The sequence below is a fragment of the Phalangium opilio genome, unplaced genomic scaffold (genome assembly GCF_054372755.1).
Source record: "Phalangium opilio isolate 3A_F unplaced genomic scaffold, DU_Popi_V2 ptg000082l_1, whole genome shotgun sequence".
Classification (NCBI taxonomy): domain Eukaryota; kingdom Metazoa; phylum Arthropoda; class Arachnida; order Opiliones; family Phalangiidae; genus Phalangium; species Phalangium opilio.
Window position 1 is genome coordinate 7,681,410 of NW_028324189.1, and position 21,075 is coordinate 7,702,484.

The following is a 21,075-nucleotide window of genomic DNA, read 5'->3' on the forward strand; positions in this document are numbered from 1 at the left end:
TTGAATTTTGAAAGGGGGACTGGGACTATGGTGCGCGAATATTTAGGCATCTTATACCTTCTCCCTAATAAACTAGATATCACTTCTTGGCCACACGTAAATGAACCGAATTTTCTTTTTGTGTGAAAATTTTAGTGGAGTGAATGATTCCCTAAATTCACTGTAATCCGATCGAAGAATTACTTCTTAGCTGGTCCTCTTTAGAATTAGGCGACACAGGGAAGAGATTATAATTACGTAAATGATATTTTGTACTTCTTTCGATGTACTTCTCCGTTTTGGATGCGTCGCGGATGAGAACTAACCACGTGACTTAAGAAGAAAGTCGGGAGCAAATTTAATTTGAGCCTACGACGATTCTTGATTGCTGACTCCAGCCTTAACTAATTCCCTCCATACGCAGGAAACGCGCATTTTGTCAGAAAAATTTCTGTTGAGAGCTATTGTACAAAATAGATTATGCCGAAGTTAACGAGGACTCATTTAATGTACAAACGTAGTCGCTAGTACAACCATAAGTTGATAAAATATGTTCCATAAGTATGAAACTTACTATACTTATGCTAGAGACTATGAGAACATCTAGGGATAGATTTAATTTTAAAAGTAGGAATGGAGACGAGAGTTATCTGGTCGCGCGTCAAAGTCGTAGCGACAGAGGTAAAAAAGGAATTATGTATTTTTCGCCGACCCCGTCAGCAACGTCATCAAAACGTTGTTTAAGTGAGCCAATAAGATAATTTAAACTTTTCGTTACGTGTTGGAGGGAGGGGCTCTATACTGCTCTATTAGTTGGACTGAAGTAAATACTAACCGTTCTCCATTCCTACTTCTAAAGTTAAATCTATCCCTGATTATATTCATAGTTAAAATTTCCATGCGTTTTTGAGAATATCTCGTGGGGCCGTATTGACGCGGTTTGTGACAACTTCGAGAAAGTTTGATTAATATATTTCTGGGGGATTAATTTCTCCATCGACGTTCTAATGTAATTTTGGCTTCTTTTTCTCTTCTTTAGCGTAAATTCTCAAATGAGGAATTAGGCCTAGCTGGGGTAGATCTTAAATTATTTCGTTGACTGCCTCAAAAGCGGCTCGACTGGCAAAAATTTGCTTCCTACGCGTATTTCATCCGCTTCAGAGCGGCCAAGTTGCAAATGATGTGAATTTTTTTAATTATATGAAATTCATCGAAAAACGATGACAACCACCAATATGGCTGCCAGAACTGCGCTGAGACTTAGGAATGTTGTGACGCGCTACTAAGCCAACTGAAAGTGCCTTCTCTCTATACGTGCCTTCGAACAAAACCGAAAAATTACGACGTAGTCTTCTTCTTTCAATAAGCCATAAAACTTCTCGGGTTTTGTATGAGCAACTAAAAATGACGAAATACATATTTTTCTTTTAAATTCACCTTTCTATATCTATAAGTACTCTTGCCAGGCTATGTGATCCGCGCTTGCGCGTAGACAGTCGTTATATTAATGGGGTTTCTTGGGGAAAGTTCAATTTGGACTTGTTTTATATCTTCAAGTAGCGATTCGATTTTTAAAATGATGACACGAAGCTATAGTGAAAGCTTTCCTTCTCACAAATGGTACCTATGTACCATTCGTTCTAAGCGAAACATTAGGACCGTGAAATAAAAAAAAAAGAACATTACTGGAACTTTACTATATAAGGATGAATAGTATATATATGTAGGGAGAAAAACGGTCCAAGTACTTCCGCTTCGTTTATTCTTTGCCAAACACTTGGTGAGAGCTTACGACCATTAATATTCATCGCAGTTCCCGTCTCCTCTTCCATAGATATATGAATAAACTAACAGACATGGTAAAACTTGACCTTTACCGCATCAGCCCGGTTGGAAATATGGCCGCGTCTATTATCAGTCAATTAGTCAGAACCTTTGGTCGTACGATAAGGTACTTGGCGTTATACTTGAAACCGTGCACGATTGTTTCTCTTATTTAATATCTATGGGTTAAAACCATGCGCGTGAAAAACATTCGACGCTCTATAGGATGTGCAACTCCCTATTCTAAAAAGTGGACAAGTCGATACTATCGCCGCCTGGCTACCAGCGCTGGAAACCCTGGCGGAAAAATTAAAAAATACTGGAGATAAGAAAAAACACGCGTTACCGTCGATTTTTTTTCTTAGCGTCATCTGCTAGAAGCAAAACAGTGGGTTTTTCTTCTTATATCCAGTATTTTTTATTTTTCCCACGAGGGTTTCCAGCGCTGGTAACCAGGCGGCGCTAGTATCGACTTGTCTACTTTTTAGTATAGGGAGTTTCACATCCTATCACGGCCATCCTTCATCCATGTTAAAACCCTCTACCATCTGAAATAAAATCACTTTCCCGCCCGTAGAGTGACCCACCCTAGCTGGTTTGTCGTGGCAGGACTTGGTTCTTTTCTATTCCAACAAACGGATGGTAAAGAGTACACTTGAATAGTATAGCAAATGACACCGATCAATGAAGTTAAAATTATCGCGATATGACTGTCGCAATCTTCTATAAGAATACGCGAAAATAAATGCCCGTTATTGCCCTTCTTGACTTATCAACAATGTGTCCAGGACAGCGCTACCAAAATTCATCCTGGCGCATCATCATTTTCCTAGAGCGTATTTTCGTCATGGAAATTTAGGTTGGACTCTGTAGCTGTCACATTGCGGCTCACCACGCTCGGTTGACTCTAGTCCTTCCTTGCTCCCCCCGCGAAGATGGAAGGGGTGGAAATGTTTGCTTAGAACGTCAGTGTCTCCCCTCCTACCAAATGCATCTTAATAATAATAAAATACAGTCCCTGACTTCTTTGAAAGAGAAGATGTCCGTCAACCCGAGGCTATGCGAGAAAGACGCCGATGAAAGTGAGTGGTGCTCGCTTCCCATCAAGTTACTCGCTCCGTCAGTTCGTGTTAAAATTATTTTAACAACGTTAGCCATACAGCCTATGTAATCGCTTTCTATATCGTCTTTGAGAATTTTAGGATCTGATAACGTTTGGCAATAATACAACTCTAAGGAACTAACTTGCTTTACTTGTTTGAGCCTCTCAGATATAAATTGTTTATAAAAAATGTGAAGGCCACGACCAAAATAAAGGTATTCTCTGTATACAGTAAACCGAATTTGAGCATCGCGAGCGTTTCTCGCTTCGCCAACTATAGCTTCTGTTGAGGAGAGCTCAGTTTTTCTCAACCTCATTTTTGGTAATAGTGAATATAGCGTTAATTAAAAGCTGTCCGCGTCTCGGTCGTGTCTGGGTTTTTGGGCGAGCTTGGTTGGAGATCTATTCAGGCTCTACATCGCAAATTTCAGAACTATAGTGTCTATGGCAAAGAGAGGAAGTTAGTCCCTTTGCGTTATATTATTTTATCGCGTTGACCTAACTTTTGAAACTTTTGCGCATATTGCTTGGAAATTCAGAAACATCTTTGTGTGAATGGGACTTTAAAATAGAGTTCGAAGTCCATCTCGGTTCAGTTACCGTTCTTAATTAGATTGTACAGCGAGCGCTCTTGGACCCTATCAACGCAGTCACCGCTCATTCATTGGATGGAGCATTCGGGGGTCGAATATGATTTGAAACACCTCCTTTAGGCAATACGCTTAATTCGTTCTCATATAGACACTTTAAGGTAGTTTAATAATAATTAGTTTAGGTTACATAAATCGCGATGATGAACGATACAGATTTTGCGCGATACGATAAAAAGGTTTCGCGCCAAACCTACACGGCAATTGAAACTGATTGGTTGCTTGTATAAGGTACGCGTCCATTTATTATTTATCATCCTTGAGCGTTTACTTAAATAGATGACTTATAAATATAACTAAAACGTTATTTAAGATGTTGAAAAGGAAGTGCTCTTACCTTGAATTTTCCAAGGTTGTCAATGACGCAGGGCATTCTGGCGTCTCTGCCGATGGCCACGGTGACATTTTGCAAGGGCTCCAGGAAACTTGGTTCGGGACCCCCACCTCCTTTGCCCCCTCCACTTCCACCACCACCACCCACGCTCGAATCTTTGCCTGCAAATAAAATGTTTAAATAAATTATTCCATAGTTTAACCTTAATAGAGTTTAAGAGTGAAAAAATTGGTATATAATCAGCGATAGATTTAATTTTAGAAGTAGGAATGGAGAACGGTTAGTATTTACTTCAGTCTGACTCATAGCCCAGTATAGAGCCCCTCCCTCCAACACGTAACGAAAAGTTTAAATTATCTTATTGGCTCACTTAAACTACGTTTTGATGACGCTGCTGACGGGGACGGCGAAAAACACGTAATTCCTTTTTACATCTGTCGCTATGACCCGCCTCTTCTTTCATACCCCCCCCGTCCCGGGGAAGGGGGTCCGGGACTTTGACGCGCGCCCAGATTACTCTGTTCTCCATTACTACTTCTAAAATTAAATCTATCCCTGATATACAAATTAATAAACATTTTCACGTTCAAATCGACAAAGGGGCGTGGTTTAAATTTAAAGTTGAAGAAAATCTTCGTGAAATATTAAATATCAGCGTATTTTGCACGTGCTTAAGATTATTGAATTTATATGGGAGACGGCTGGGAGCTATAGGTAAAACTGTTTCCATAGTTACGAAATTTTAGGAACTAGACCCAATTCTAACGACAAAATTTCACTTCATTACAAATTGCAAGCTATAAAATGAAGGTGTGATTTATATTTTTTTAAGACTTTCTTAAATTCTTATCTGTCTGTCTGCCGCCTTAATAAAGCACGTATAAATAATTTTCACTATTTTTTTACGTCCTTGGTCCTTGGTCCAAATAAATTATTCCTGTTAGAAGAATTCTTCATTCGGGAAGACGACAAATTACAAATTATATTTAATCCCAAACTCAATTTAATTCAAGGACAATTAAAGACGGACTGCCGACCCATCCGTAACTATCTTACTCAAAAATATATTTAATATGTTATAATTAAAAATTTATTTCATTAAATATATCTAGCTAGCGGTTAGAATAAAAATTTATGACTTGGCCCCAATTCATTTTAACAGAGGATAATTAAAAAGGGACTGGAAACCCGAAATTAACTTGAAATATATAAATTATTTTACTTTTATAAGGGATATATTTAAATTTAGAAGTAGGAATGGAGAACGGTTAATATTTACTTCAGTCCAACTCATAGCCCAGTATAGATCCCCTCCCTCCAGCACGTAACGAAAAGTTTAAATTATCTTATTGGCTCAGTTTTAATCTACGCTTTGATGACGTTGCTGACGGGGACGGCGAAAAATGCATTATTTCGTTTTACCTCTGTCGCTATATGACCCCGCCTCTTCTTTCATACCCCCCTTCACGGGGAAAGGGGGTCCGGGACTTTGACGCGCGCCCAGATTACTCTGTTCTCCATTCCTACTTCTAAAAATAAATCTATCCCTGCTTTTATATATTCTGGATGCATCAATTAATTGCTAGTAGTTGCCTATTTATCAGCTAAACTTGGGTTCACTATAGTTACCTGCAAAATGTATAACTGTCCCATTTACGTCCCCCAACCCAGCTTTAAGCAGTTCTTTTAGGATGACCTTGATTTACTAGAAATAATCCTAACCGTTCCCTTGCACGTGAATTCCATTATAATACATGGTGTTTCTAACAAACGTTTCAAAAACACCCTGTATATTTTTAAATCGACGAAGAAATCATGCACCCTCCCAGTTATGGCCCCCTTATACGAAAAATTTATAAGATCTATTTTAATATAAGTTCTGTATCTTGATTAAAAAGTTGGTATCGCGTGTCTTCCAAGACATTTTTGCTCCAGAATTTGGGATGGGGGTTTTAGAGAAGAAGAAGGAGGGAAGACGAGGTCTAGATCTTGGTAGCTCATTACGGATTCATTAGGAGCTGCCGAGCGGAAGGGAACTCATTAAAGAAGCCGCCTCGTCAACTAACCCCACCCCCCTTTTCCCCATCCCTGTTCAAGACCCTCGCTATGAATTCATAGGAAAAAAACTGTCCTCGCTCAGACCTTTGCCTTTCATACAGGGTGTGCTCCATTGGACCGAAGTACAAATGGTGGTAAGGTTCTACGGCCAATCCCACTATTCACCCTTTTTTATACACCCTGTATGTCGCCCTTATGCCGTAGTTTTAATAAAATTCGCCCCGAATGCATTTATCTCCCCAGGGATGAAGTTGCGTAGTTGTAGTGAAATACCAAGGAAACAGTATACGTTATCAATTTGGACAAATTGCTTGTTTCCTTTTCTATAATATTAAATTACCTTAAAAGAATACAATCTTAATAGTTTAAGTTCATTGCTCTTGATTTGTAAACAGTTCAAAATTAAGGAACTGTCCCATTTATTTGTAAATGCAGAATGCAGATTATTACTCCCTCTTACTTCTTTTCTCTAAGGTTACTTTTACCTTAAATATGAAACGACTTTCTTACACAATTTAGTGACATATCTGCATGAAGATGCGTTCTTTTTCTTTTGAGGCGGGAAGTATTGGTTTCGCGCCTTTTCTAGCCCCGAATTTTCTTTATTCTTCCAAAATTGAAAGAATTAAAAATTGAAAAACAAATTAATTAAACGAAAGAATGGAAACTTTCGAATGAAAAATTAACGATAAGAATTAATTTTTTAAAATAGTTTCAAAAAAAAACCACACACACAAACCGAATTCTTTCATAATTTAGGCACAATGATTCTTATTAGCTGTATCAGAAGGGGATAATAAAAGGATGACACTCTGTATCCTCTTAATACTTTAGTTATGTAACATGATTCTTCCCAGGATCATGCACCCTTTTTGTTTGCTCTCCAGCTCATCAAACTTCAGATGGGTAACTATCGCACCGTGCTAGGGTGAATACTATAACTGTTTGGTATTTACTAAATCCTCAGCAATCAACCCACAAACCTCGCCTTGACGTGAGACAAAAACAAACAAGCGCATGCATGCGCCTTGGCAAATAGTTAAGCAGCGCTAATAGAGTAATGATGACGGAACTATTTATCGCGTGTGTGATTCTGTTTAGTTACCTTGTACACTCCAAATCTAAAATGACGTTGGGAAGAATCGTGTTACAATTACCCCGCCCGCTTTGTGCTTGTACACTTCTCTCGAAGAGAAGTATTATACACTTCTGGCTGTATGTATTCCTGGTTGTAAAGAATAGTATTGAAATAGAGTAGTTTGTTTTCGAGTTCATTTTGGAGAAATAAATTACATTTTGATAAAGAAGAAATATTTCTTCTTTTCTCCGTTCCCGATATTATTTTGTTGTTTGATAATATTCTTTTACTAAGCCTCGGCTGTTGTCGACGGCTGAATACGTCACCGCGCCGCGTGGTACGATGCATGCCGGCTCTCTTTTTTCATCTCGACCATTTTTGCACCAGGGACAAATGAAAAATGGATCCATTCTATTCTTTCTATTCTATTTAGCCGCAGTTATCAAAATGGGAGATTACCCCTTTCCATGTACGCAAAGCAACGAGGGGATAATCACTAAATCGTTTCCTTTCGTTAGACAAACGGCGATCAAGTCAGGTGTCCGTCGCTAATTGGTTACTGAGTTTTTATAACGTAACTAGCTGTTACCCGCGGCGTCGCTCGCGTGTAATAAGATCTTCCATCAAAATGATATAAAGAATGTGTAGATTTTACTAATGAGTAATATGTTTGTAGCACCCTAGGAGCGAAGGCACTCGGCGATGCCCGTCAGCCCGTCGGGTCATTTTTTAATACTTTTCACGCGGAAATTATTTCATAAAGAAGGGTTTTTAAATTTCTGGCTACCATTTAAAAAGATGGCAACAAATCGAACCCAAAAGACCATTCAGCCCGTCTATATGTTAAAGTGTACTAAATATTTGTGAAATCGGTTGAAACGCTCGGTAAGCCTTGTCAACTGCATCGGGAATAACATTCCTCTTGGTTATCAATAATGGTGTTAGTGAATCGTCCCTCGTATCGTAATCTCTATCCGTATGTCGTAGCGAGCGAGCGGACTTGCCAGTCCTGGGTATGGTGCGAAAGGAAAGGGTGTTAGTGGTGTTAGGAATTTCATATTTGTGTTGAGTGAGATGAAAATGGGCTAAAAACGATTGGGTGCAGCTCGTCAATAAATCGATATTTCCTTCGAATCTAAAAGAATCTCCGGCAAACATTAGCTTATCTCTTTTGAACCCCCATCCCCCAACCAGGGTAACTTCCACCCCCCCCCACGCCGGTCCTCGTATCGTTAGGATATATTTTTGCCAAAAACACCAGCACGACATCCTCGGATAGGTGATCGGATGGTTGAGCTTATCTTACCAAACATTATTTCATCCTTGAAAGAATGGATACAAGCTGTTCCAAAAGAGGGTGGTAACTATAGGACAGTGGGATGGTTCTATGGGAAATCATCAATTTTGAGTCGGAAAATGTTCTATACTTCTGTGACCAGACGATTTTGCCCTAAACCAGCTAGGGATGCACCTCCTAACAACACACGTTATGAATATTGGATTATTTTACGGATGACCCCCTTAATTTTAAATAGGAAATTGAAAGACAGTGCTAATTTAATTAAGGGGTCATTCTTAAAACACTCCAATCATAACTTGATTAGGGAGTGTCCCTTATATTTCCGATCTAAAGAAAGGCGAACAAATGTTTTCACAAGAAGCAAGCAGAGATAGATTTAATTTTAGAAGTAGGAATGGAGAACAGAGTAATCTGAGCGCGCGTCAAAGTCCCGGACCCCTTCCACGGAACGGAGGGGTTTGAAAGAAGAGGCGGGTCATAGCGACAAAGGTAAAAAATAATTAAGTATTTTTCGCCGTCCCCGTCAAAAACGTCATGAAAACGTAGTTTAAGTAAGCCAATAAGATAATTTAAACTTTTCATTACGTGTTGGAGGGAGGGGCTCTATACTGGGCTATGCGTCGGACTGAAGTAAATACTAACCGTTCTCCATTCCTACTTCTAAAATTAAATCTATCCCTGAAGCAAGCAATCAATTATATTACTTAGGATGAACATGAATAACCGGTTGTTTATGTAAATTTTGATGTATTTTCCAAAACCGTATTTTAGTAAGCTACTCTGTTATTTCTTCTAAGGCATTTTTGTTTCGTATATTTTCTTTGAAGGAAGCGATGCTTTTATTTCGGTAAAGAAGAAAAAAAAGGGTTGGATTTGTTTGAAAACATATTTTTCGTTATTGGTGAAGCGGATGTAATCTTTGTGTCTGAGTTGGTTCGGCAAACTGCTTCGTCTCTTCCGCTTTCTTTACTCCTATTTAAGAATCAAATAAATAGATTCGCGTAAAAGCGAACCATGCGCGTCTTGTCAAAGACTTATCGGGCCCACACCGAGAAGCAATTACATTTACGCAATAGTATTTAACAGAGTGTAAAAACAATCCAGTGTTCGTACAAACCTGGTAATATCGGGGAAATAAATTCATGGGTAAAAATTCAGGGAAAACTCAGGGAAATTTATAATTTTTAGTAAAGTTTCAGGGAAATCAGGGAAATTTATAATTTTTTTAGTAAAGTTCAGAGAAATCAGAGAAATTTATAATTTTTAGTAAAGTTCAGGGAAATCAGGGAAATTTACAATTTTTAGTAAAATTCAGGGAAATCAGTTAAATTTATAATTTTTAGTAAAGTTTCAGGGAAATCAGGGAAATTCGTGAGGCTTCAGTAAGTTTCCCCTGATGAAGGGGTCGCTCCAACTAAAAATAACCAATCCCGTAGTGATTACTCCAAATTAACCACTACTGCAGTGGTTAATTACTGGACCTGGAAATACATGGTAAAAAAAACCCTGGAAATGTCAGGGAAATCGTTTTTCCAAATGTTATACGAACCTTGAAGCAAAGCGTATAAATTTGAAAGAGTCGTTAACTCTTGGTTTTTCAATTTTGAAAATATTCCTTAAAATATATCGTACACTGGTGTATTGCGGGTCTGAGTTTTACAGGGGCCGGTAAGAAATACATTATCAGTTTTACCCCTGGAAGTTTTCTTCGCTCAATTTTACAAATAACAATTTTAAAATCTCGCGTGATTTGAGCATTTCGATAAAATAATCAGTAAGTCCTTGTTTTTGAGTTTATTAGCGTTCAAAATACTAAAATAATTTTGAAAACTGATTGCTAAATAACCAGTTGCATATAAAATAATAGATTTGAAGGGAAATCGCCTTTCTAGAAATCAAGTTGAGTCAAATGTCCTGCTGCATTTTGCGTAACAAATATACTTTCAAAGAACTGTTATTTACTTGTACCGTAGGTAACGTAATAACAATAAGTATGACACTAGTTGTTGCTATCAATATTCAAAATTTATTAAGGTAGATTTGTTTCCATGTTGTAGACAGCAAGGTGATTAAAACCACCAGTAATTGTTTTTTAATAAAGGTTCAATAAGATAATTTGACCGGTTTTTAGTAGATGATCTTATTGGCCATACCAGGGATAGATTTAATTTTAGAAGTAGGAATGGAGAACGGAGTGATATGGGCGGTCCCGGACCCCCTTCCCCGGGAAGGGTGTATGAGAGAAGAGGCGGGTCATAGAGACAGAGGTAAAACGGAATTAGGTATTTTTCGCCGTCCCCGACAGAAACGTCATCAAAACGTAGTTTAAATGAGCCAATTAGACAATTTAAAACTTTCGTTACGTGTTGGAGGAGGGGGGCTCTGGAGTCGGACTGAAGTAAATACTAACCGTTCTCCATTCCTATTTGTAAAATTAAATCTATCCCTGGTCATACTTATTGTTATACGTTACTCGTCGCTGTTCTTTAAGCGGCTCCGATTCGATTAAGTTGACGAGAGTAGATTTAAGAATATTCGATTATATTAAAATGGTCGGTTTAACGCTTATTCAATTTAGTTTCGAGGCATCGACTATTCTTTATCGTGGTTGAGTTATCTCTTTTTCAACTTCATCAAAAGCTAGTTTTAAAATTTAAGCAAGATGCGAGAGTAAAAGAAAAAACGTGGCGTGAAAAATGCCTTCTTTTTTATTTTGGTATAATGTAACTTTTTAGTTACCCTAGATCCAAATAAAAAAAGAGAAAAACTTCACTTTCATAATATTAAATAGCGCCTGAGGAATTTTGCCAAACACAACACTAGGTCCTGTTTCTTTTGAAAAACCTTTTTTAGCTTCGCCCCAAAATAAATCCCATGAAACTTATTACTTTTTAACTGTAGTTGAGAATCTTGTTGAAACCCTTTTATCCGAGGGGTTAGTCACTTGAATAATCAGTTGTACAAAACCGCAGAAATCGATTACTTTATTTCTAGAATTCTTAGAAAATCATCAGTAATCACAATAATTAATGTGGGTAATCAAAGGTAATCAGAAATCTCCGATATTTACTGGAAATCACGTGGAATCTTGAGAAAATCAGGAATAATCACGTAATTTACTAGTAATCTTTTGTAATCACCTCGGTAATCACACATTTCGTGAAATAACCACGCATAATCAATCGAGGAATTCGAAAATCCCAAATTAAACTCATAATCAGTTGAAATAGAAATAATAACTGCATTCATCGAATCCAGTGATAACCACGGCATTCACCAAAAAATCACCTGAATTCGTTGGAATTCAAACAGGAATCACAAGTAATCTGCGGTAATAACGGAAAATCAGTGTAAAGGTTATGGAAATCACCTAAAATAATCGTAATCAAGGAATTAATTCAGTAATCAACGGAATTCACATATTAGTTAGGCCTGCTCCTCCCACAAAATCCGCCTAGATACGTTGAGTGAAAATGTCTACTCATAGACTATTAGCTTTAGATCTAATTAAACGATTTCAACGCGTTTAACTATTGAATAATTGTTGGAGAAACTTGGGCATCTCGTTTTGAAGATCTTGTTTTTATTTTTTCAGGGTAACATCTTATTTTTGTTAAAATGTTTTGTTGGAAACTTTTTACTTAGGTTAAAGGATTTTTCGAAATAAACAAAATTTCAGGCCAGGTATTATGTACATCGCTACGTAGTTCGCTAGTCCTTAATATCGTACTACATCATAAAAACGTAATAATATTATTCTTCTTCTGCAAAGTCCAAAACCGCGCTAAAGACGGTAAAAAACCTTTACTGAAATACACGAGTAACGTCTTCGCTTTTGAAAACTCGAGGAACTTCAGCTTGAACTTTTACATTAAGCTAGATTAGAGTCCATAGATTTACCGAGGAGCTAATCACTCTCGTAGGCCTGCCAGAGAAATTTCCTTCCACCTCTCTCTGCTTGATCTTCAATGCAATGTTGTCAAGTAACTGAACTGCTTATTACCTCTCCGGGTGACGATGACGTCACGGAGAGGTTTTACACTGGACGTGTCTGTGTGTGTATTTGTCTGTTACTGCGTTCGCAGTTTGAAAATCGGAGCAAACGTGTTCGCAAAAAAGAAATTTTTGCCTTCTACTCCCATCGTTGGGATTAAGAAGTACGCGGTGATCGGCTAGGGTTACGAGAAATGTCTAGCCTCCAAATGGCAAGTCTTCCAACAAAGGTTCACGCAATTGCGGATTTTCTGACCATTTAATCGGAATCAATCGCCTTATATACCCTAAATTTCCAAAAAACGTCAACAATAGCTATGATTAAAATGATTTTAGGAATAAAGTTTATTAAAACGATTTAACTAGAATTAAGGTAAATTAATGACGATTAAAATAATTAATATCAATTATTTAATTATTTAAGAAAAACCTCTTAATTGCGTCTCGAATCTGAGAGGTTTATTTTGGTTTCCCAACTTAGCTTTCTCTCTGCAACGACCTGGCAACATTAAACCCCCTTTAGTGGAGACTATGTGTAGGTTGTATACCATCCAAAAACCTTTCCCATTTTTGTGTTTGGTGATTGAAACGCTTCTGTATATTTTTATCATTTCTTTATTCAATTGAACGTGACGATTCTGCTCGAGTCAACACTCGGTTGTCACGAGGCCGCCTCGACGATTAATTCACCGTTCATTTAGAAGTCATCCATCAAAATGCTTAACGAGTGTCGCCGCTGCGATTTCAAACATGTCACGCGCAAACAATCACGAAACTAACCCACCTTCCTCACGTGACCCCCTTCTCTCTCTCTCCTCGGGGAGCTCGTCTAGCTCGTGAATGCAATCACGCTATCTTTGTTACACGCCATTCTGTCTCTCCATTTGTAACAGTTACATTGTTGTCTCCGAAATATCAACCGAGCAATTTTTCATTTTGTTTTTAGTCTTTTTCTTAACCATTTGTGCCCAAAGTCAAACAAAATTTGATACATTAGAATTATTCACTCCTATCACAATTAGGAATTGGTTGCGAATTGTTCTACTTAAATTCAGTATAAAGTAGTCTAAACAACGTACATTTTTTAGATCGACTTACAGACATGGTCGTGTCGTTGTCGTACTTATTCCGTTGTGTTACTCATGAGTTTTCGTGCTAGAAAAATCTTTGGTCAGCTTGCTATTTGCGAGTAACGCGATCGAGATGAGAGACGAACGGAGCTAGGGGTTTGGTCAGGCTGCCAAATGGTGGACATTACGCTAAATGGTCAAATCGCGTGACAATCGCTTTTCTTTCGGCGCCCAAATACATTTCCTTTTTCTCCCGATAATACCGCGTGTGCATGTATAGCTAGCGCGTCAATTTCAAAAAAGCAACTTACATATCCTATTTAGTAGGACCTGGTAATTCCGTCAGCGGTTGCAAGGTTCTTGACGATCTTTTGACTTTCGTGCTGCAGACCGGATTAGTTTAAGTCAGTACTACTACATCCGGGAGGGGGTAGTTTAATTTTTTTTCCTGCCCTTAGAATCAACCTTCATCCGCTGTGCACTTTTCGTAATATCTATATATACCTTTGGTACATGGTAATACGAAATATTTTCTGACATAAATCTAGCCTGACACTCGGTTTAAGTACAATCAAGATGTGGTATCTAGTTTATTAGGGAGAAGGTATAAATTCGCCACATTTCCAACTTTATCTCCAGTCCAAACGTAGGTCCGAAGTTAAATTGCAACCAGCATCTCATTGGTTCTTGAAAACTCACGTCAGCGCGACGCGAATGACGAAAATTACGTATTTTCCCACTGAGGAGAGGCGAAATAGCCCTGCCTCCTTTTACGTCCCCCATTGTTTTTGAAAGGGGGACTGGGACTATTTCGTGCGAATACTTAGGCATCTTATACCATCTCCCTAATAAACTAGATATCACTTCTTGGTACAATTATGCCACAAAAAATATACAATATTTGTTTGAAAAAATTCATCGCTGTTACAACACGCATTATCTTCAGCGTTTATCTCAGGACCTACTATGTACATCAACTTCCAGGTATAAGAAAATGGACAAGCCGATTGAAACTGCGTAGTGCCCAGTTTATACCCTCGTCGCGATCTTGGTTTGAAGCGAAATGATGTTAGTCTTTTAGACGAATACGTCCCGTTTCAAGCTTGTTATAGTGTATGAGGGTAGGGGCAGGCATTTCCGTGTCTCGTGTATATTTAGGTTAAAGTTGGTCTGCATGCGCCGCTCCTCCTACGTTTTCAGGCTAATAACCCCGAATAACGCTATATTGTCGTGAATCGAGGAAATGATCGAACGGAATATCAGTTGTGCACCGGAAATAGATGACTGTGATTGAAGGTTGCTCTACTCTAACCGGATATGTACCCGTCTCACCTTACCGCGTCTTATTGAAAAATATGCTAGGGGAAGGGTTTAGAATAGGTTAATTTTGTTGAGTAACTCCAGTAGCCAATTGGATCCGCCAACTCCTAACCATTAAACCTGTAAATATCATCATAAAAATTAATCCTTACAAATTTCTGGTTTCACTCGTAAGATAATAAGATGTAACGAAGAACCTACGATGGGAAATGTTCTTTGTGTAACCTTTACATCGTTAATTACATAGTTGTAATTTTAATAGTGCTTAAGGTTGGGGTGGTGTGGGGGAAAATCCCGGAAATAATCAGCGGGAAAGCCGCTTCCAACCAATAGCTCTTTTCCTCTAATTCTGGGGTTATGCACGCTAGGGCACCCATCCCATTTATTACTCGTCTATTCTGAGCACACAATTAACCGCAGACAGCGGCAAACCTAGGCCCCTCCTGTTCCCGTACAAAACCCCACGTTGCCGGTTTTTCCCTCGCGCCCCTTTAGTTTCCCGGAACGGACCAAGTTTAACCTCAACTCTGTTAAATCGAAGTTATGAAACGGCTTTTTCAATTGCATTAAGTTTATTCCCAATGCGCATGCGCTCGAATAAACGTTTTTAACCTATGTTCGCTGAAAACGGTTAAGAACTGGATTTTGAAGTGATTTCAACATGCGCGGTACAAGTTACAACACTTTAAAAGGGATATGTAGGGGAGCTTCAAGAACTATAGCGTTACCATTTCCCGGAGTAGTGATTGTGCAATGTCACGTGGTAGTAAGCCTGAATAGACTCGGTGGATAGATTCAATGGCGCTGTCTGCTAAGACCGGATTTACGTAACACGAGAAAAATTTCTTAATTTATCCGTAGCTTCCTTTGAGTAATGTAATTTGTAAATAAGTACTTGTCATTAGCACTTGGTGTTAATAGTTGTCTGTTAGTCTATTGAAGAGGCGTCGCGTAATGTTTACCGTTTGTTGTAAATGATGTTGTTGGGAGTGTATACTAGTTGGGTTCTAATCGTTTCAACTTGAAGAGTTAGAACTTTGCAAGAGGTAGGACAACCGACGAATACAGTACTATACCATCAAAGCAAACTGGATGGATTCCTTCGCGCTGTGATTAACGCTCTCACCCTTTGCATTGTTCTAATTTCACTCTATTAGGCCTTTGAATATTACAACAGCCGACCGAACGCCTTTTTGTTAAATCAATAAGAGTGTAGTCATTATTAATCAAGGGGAACATCACTCGCAATGTGTGGTAGTGCTTGGTCCCAAGTTATGAAGTATAAATTGTATACAATCGTACTGGTTCTATTCAATCTGGAGCGTGGAATGCGCGGGTAAGGGTAGGGGACATTACTATTCTGGTATATCAAGGTCACTATAAATATCGTGGCTCTTTGTAGAACTAGGATCGAAGTAACCCGCCTCAACATATCCAATTCTCCAAGTTCCTTCCTTTCGAAAATTTGTTAGATTTTTACATAGTTTGAACCCAAATTAGTTTTACAGTATATTATCTACAAAAATATCCTTTTTACATTAAATTTATGGTATGTTTTCCTTGATCTAATCACAGTGAGTGGCCCCTCGTAGTAGCGAACGTATCCTAGCGGTACGAGTTTTATTAATGCTTCTTTTCAATTCTCCGTTTGTCGAGGCGTTCGCTCGTACGATCCTTCCAGCATGGACTTTGTAATAGCATGAAGAGGACCAGCAAAGATTACAGTGAGCTTACATTCTGTTTTCCCTCCTAGCGTTCCAGCTTTAAACAGTGAGTTGTATAAATTCGGAATGAACTTCAGTTTTTTTTATGGACAAAGAAATCTCCAGGTTTTCCTATCTTCTGATTGCGCATGTGCCGGTTTTTAAATGGGGTGGGGGACGGAGAATTCGGTCTCTTCGCGCCTCCTATAATGCGCTCGCTGTTCTAGTTTTCCTATCCTCTATATGAGGTAAGATCCGTGGTTCCAGCTGTAATTCTCTCCGCTTCTCTCTCTCTCTGGTTGCGAACACGATTCTCTTGTGTTGGGGCGGTTTGAAACAAAACGCTAAATCATCGGGGGGACATTGGTAATTACCCCCTTCCAACCATTAAACGAATTCCCGTTCTCCTCAAACCCCCGGCCGGAACAGCCAACTAGACACGCCAATGGAATTCTGTTCCCTTTTCGATGTTCTCTCTCTCTCTCTCTCTCTCTCTCTCTCTCTCTCTCTCTCTCTCTCTCTCTCTCTCTCTCTAGCTTCGCCTACTTTCGAAAAGGCCTTCTCGCTCTGAGAAATCGGCAATAGCCTCACGTCAAACTGCTCTAAACTACAAAGGGATAATCGCCCCAGTCAGTAATAGTAGGTGAGGACTCTTCTGTCGTCTCGAAATTACGGACGGACCACCATGGTACCGGAATTTTAACAGTCGTCAAATAATATTAGAGTTTTAAAAAGCTACTGGCTTAAGTAACTCGAGTTATTCACGACTATCCCTTGAAAAATAGGAAAGCTTAAATAGAGAGACAAAACCCTAACGGCCCACGGACGAGGGGGAGTCAGACGTCGCTGGCAGATCGAGGACTTATTATGGGGGTTTCGCCTCCGGAATAACAAGTAGAATACAATGTAACAATGTATTTATTTAATTCTATCCCATCAACATTCAAGCGCGATTCTATTATATTGCTGGCGCACATTATTTCTGTAAAAACTTCTTTCAAATTCGGCCCAAGGGCCTCGATAAGAATTCTATAGAAAAACATTTCCTTCTTACTATAGGCTAGATTCTCAGTAACGAAATATTTCAGTTTGTTAAATTCTGATCCGTGCTAAATTTTGGAATTAACTTCTATATTATTTACTAGCTACGCTATACTTGTGTTTTAATGGACTGTAAACTGCGAAAGTGTTTTCTGGCAATCTGGCATGATGTTTCTTACGTATACAGGGATAGATTTAATTTTAGAAGTAGGAATGGAGAACAGAGTAATCTGGACGCGCGTTAAAGTCCCGGATCCATTCCCCGGGACTATGAAGAGGCGGTTCATAGTGACAGAGGAAAAAAGATATTACGTATTTTTCGCCGTCCCCGTCAGCAACGTCAACAAAACGTAGTTTAAGTCAGCCAATAAGATAATTTAAACTATTCGTTACGTGTTGGAGGGAGGGGCTCTATACTGGACTATGAGTCGGACTGAAATAAATACTAATCATTCTCCATTCCTACATCTAAAATTAAATCTATCCCTGATATAAATTAACCTTTTTTTACAACTGTTAAATCCAAAAAACTTCGCTTAATTAGGTGTAAATCTTTTAAAGCTAAAATGTTACGGTATAGGACGTTCTTAACAATACCGAGTCTAAGTGCCAACTGTGCCACTGCGTCATAGATCCGTTTCATCAATTTGATAATGACGTACTCTTGGCGTATGCACGGAATCAAAAACTCTTCTTTTTGACAATGTGAATTTGTGTCCCGCCCTGGCGTTTCAATCATCGAAATGAATGTCTTAAACGAACTCTACCCTTTTCGGAAGCCGTATACCACCGCACCACCACCGATTGAAATGTTTTTGTGAGCTGCATGCTTGCGCGATGCTGGTTGCCGGTAGCGTTTCGCTTCCAATTGCGTGTTCGGACCTCGACACCCAAAAGTGTCGGCTCGCTATAGTGAAACGCCGCTAGTGCAGCTCGCCTTTAATTATAACAGAGTCGATCCGAGTGAAGGGGTGGCGATGGGCACGCCCTACACTTATTTGAATTGCTGATTCGCGACCCAAACGTCGCCCTCGTGGCTCGAACGCCGCTTCAACAAAGCCGTGGCTAGTGCTCAGTCTTTACCGTCCGATTTCACCTGTAATATCGATTGCCTATAATCGACTTTAGCCCGATACTTTGAATACAGCTTGACCGTCTTTTTAACCGCGCCGTTACAAGCTTATTAATTAAAGGTATATTTCATATATTCCTAAGTAACTTAATAACCGTAAGTGGCGCGTGAACCTTATTCTGTCTTTATGTTTTGGTTACTTTCACGTTACTACTATTCCAATTTCACTTATGAATTGATATAAATTTAACCAAAGAATTACATGAATTACTAAAAAAACGAGGATAAGTCAAGGATTTGGAAAATGGGGGGATAAGTCAAAGATTTAAAGTGTCAGGGATAGGTCAGGGATTTCGTTTGGTATATTAAACCATGTATGCTTTGAGCAATAGGTCAGGTGTGATTATGAAGTGGACTCTGGTAAACACCTTAAAATGGTCAGGGGTATTGGCAAACGTTTCTCAGGGATAAACTGGATAAGTCAGGGATTTTCAATATAGAAATTTCGTCGGAACCCTGAATTAACAAAATGAAAGTTGAGAACGTTTAGAGTGCTCATAACTTCTCTGACAAAATCGGTTATAATTTCGACTCAACATCTGTGATTCTGTACTTCGGTCCAACCACCCTTTTTAGAGCACACTGCCTAGTTTCGTAAACCCTGTATTGTATTCTAAACGTATATGCGAAAGTAGATCACTTAGTTGAAAGCTAAAGGTAGACCATAACGGGAAACGAGAAGGAGGTTGGGGGACAGGGGTCTTAACGATGTACTTATGCAGATAACAATATTTTAGGAAGTCGAGCGTCCAACTTTCCAGCAACCAAAGGCAGTAAGGCAGTCGAGTCGTTTCTTTCTTTTTATTACTGGGGTTGGGAGAGACTGTTGACAGCTTTATTTCAAACATTAAAGTTTTGTCTCTAAAAACGATAAGAGCAGAGCTTCCAAAACCCTTTTGGTCTCTAGGCGCCTAGAGAGAATTTTCCACCATGCAGGTTGAAATACGAGTCCAAACCCTGAGGGGGAGATACCCTCTTCAGGCAGCTTAAAAGAGCTTGGTCAAAATATGTGTTTCAACATAAGTAACTTTATAACAATAAGTATCAGTGAAATGCCATTTTCGACTTAAAACGACCCAAAGAAAACGCCCTTAATTTGTAATGGACTTTGGAAAATTACCGTGAATTTGGAACTACTTTTATTTCAGCAGATTTCGTGTCCTTCCGCTAGTTAAATAAATTGCGCAAACAAAGTGTGGTGAAGAGAGAGAGAGAGGTCAGAGAAACATATGCCGCTGAAAGCCGTCAACTTAAAAGAAAGGAACCATGCACCCTAACTAGTTAGCTTTAGATATTTCTTCCAAAAAGTGTCAAGGTCAGTGGATGCGTTTGTCAACCCGAAATGACCCCCCCCCACCCCCAATTCTGTTAGGATATAGTAAAGGTTTTCGGAACTCGTTTAGAAAGCAACCCCCCCCCCTCCATCGTTATAATGACCCTTAACAAGATGGCCCAAGGCTTTGTACGTATAAGAAGATCAACTGGTTTTAAGCCTTTAAATTTAAATGTACTTTATTCAGGACTGTTTTTGGTTCCAACTTTTTATATATCCATATGTGATTTTCAGCTCAAGATGTGCGACCTGTTTTTCCAAGCATATTTAGCGAACTTTTGAATTCAACTCTAAACTTTTAATGAATTCTGTATTAAAATTTGAGTCTCCAGTGTATAACGGTGTTTATGCCTCCATCTCGTTTCAATAAAGCGTATTATCTAGGGTTTGCGTCGAACTGAACTAATCTGCTCTGTAGGGATTTCAATTTCAACACGGTCGTCTGCATTTAATGAAAAGAAATATATCCCGACTCCTTTTTCGGAATAATCTTTCTCAGATATCCAATTCCCTTTAGAATCCCGACGCTATTTTCTTACATTGCAATACCAACTGCAAATAGTAATAAATGAAAGTGGGGATATACTAGGCCTTCCGTATGATGTTTACGGTGTGCTCTCTCCAACAATCAGCGATCTACTTTTGGAAATATCTTTCTACCACGCGAAAATAGTGAATTCGGACGTTACCTGTATGCTGCATGCAATACATAACAGCTAATAGGGAGCTGCCAGAGAGGTGTGGCTTAAAATGGCTCCTTCCATTTCCACCAAAATGGTGGCAAGCTTCACAGTGAAAGGCTAGTGGGGAAAGCTCCTGATTGGCTAAGTGAGGGTCTGACGCTTAGTAGGGGAGATTTTCACCCCTTTGCCCACTCTCTATAGTAATTATTGTGTTGCCATATATCCCATGTTTATTTCTATGCGGGTTTTGTGGGAGGGGTGACTGTACGTCACGTCTCATAATTCTGACGTCTTTCTAACAGTGCTATTTTATTGGTTGGAAGTAACACGAATTCCTAGGCGCAAAGTGCAACGCGCAACGAGATGATTATACGCGAGGTAAAATTCGTCATACATTATGATTAGTCTAGATAGCTCTTCCCACAAAATCCGCCTAGACATGTTAAGAAAAATGGCTGGCCACGCAATGATTCCT

At 39.0% G+C, this 21,075-nt stretch overlaps 1 protein-coding gene across 3 annotated transcripts in view; it reads right to left on the reverse strand.

The window, feature by feature from the left end:
- Positions 1-21,075, reverse strand: part of LOC149651331 (protein amalgam-like) — an 86,019-nt gene that overhangs the window by 48,497 nt on the left and 16,447 nt on the right. For all 3 annotated transcript variants that reach the window (XM_089848206.1, XM_089848207.1, XM_089848205.1), the window contains one exon: positions 3,893-4,050. In XM_089848206.1, the coding sequence (XP_089704332.1) occupies positions 3,893-4,050 (158 nt within the window). The remainder of the gene's footprint in view (positions 1-3,892; positions 4,051-21,075) is intronic.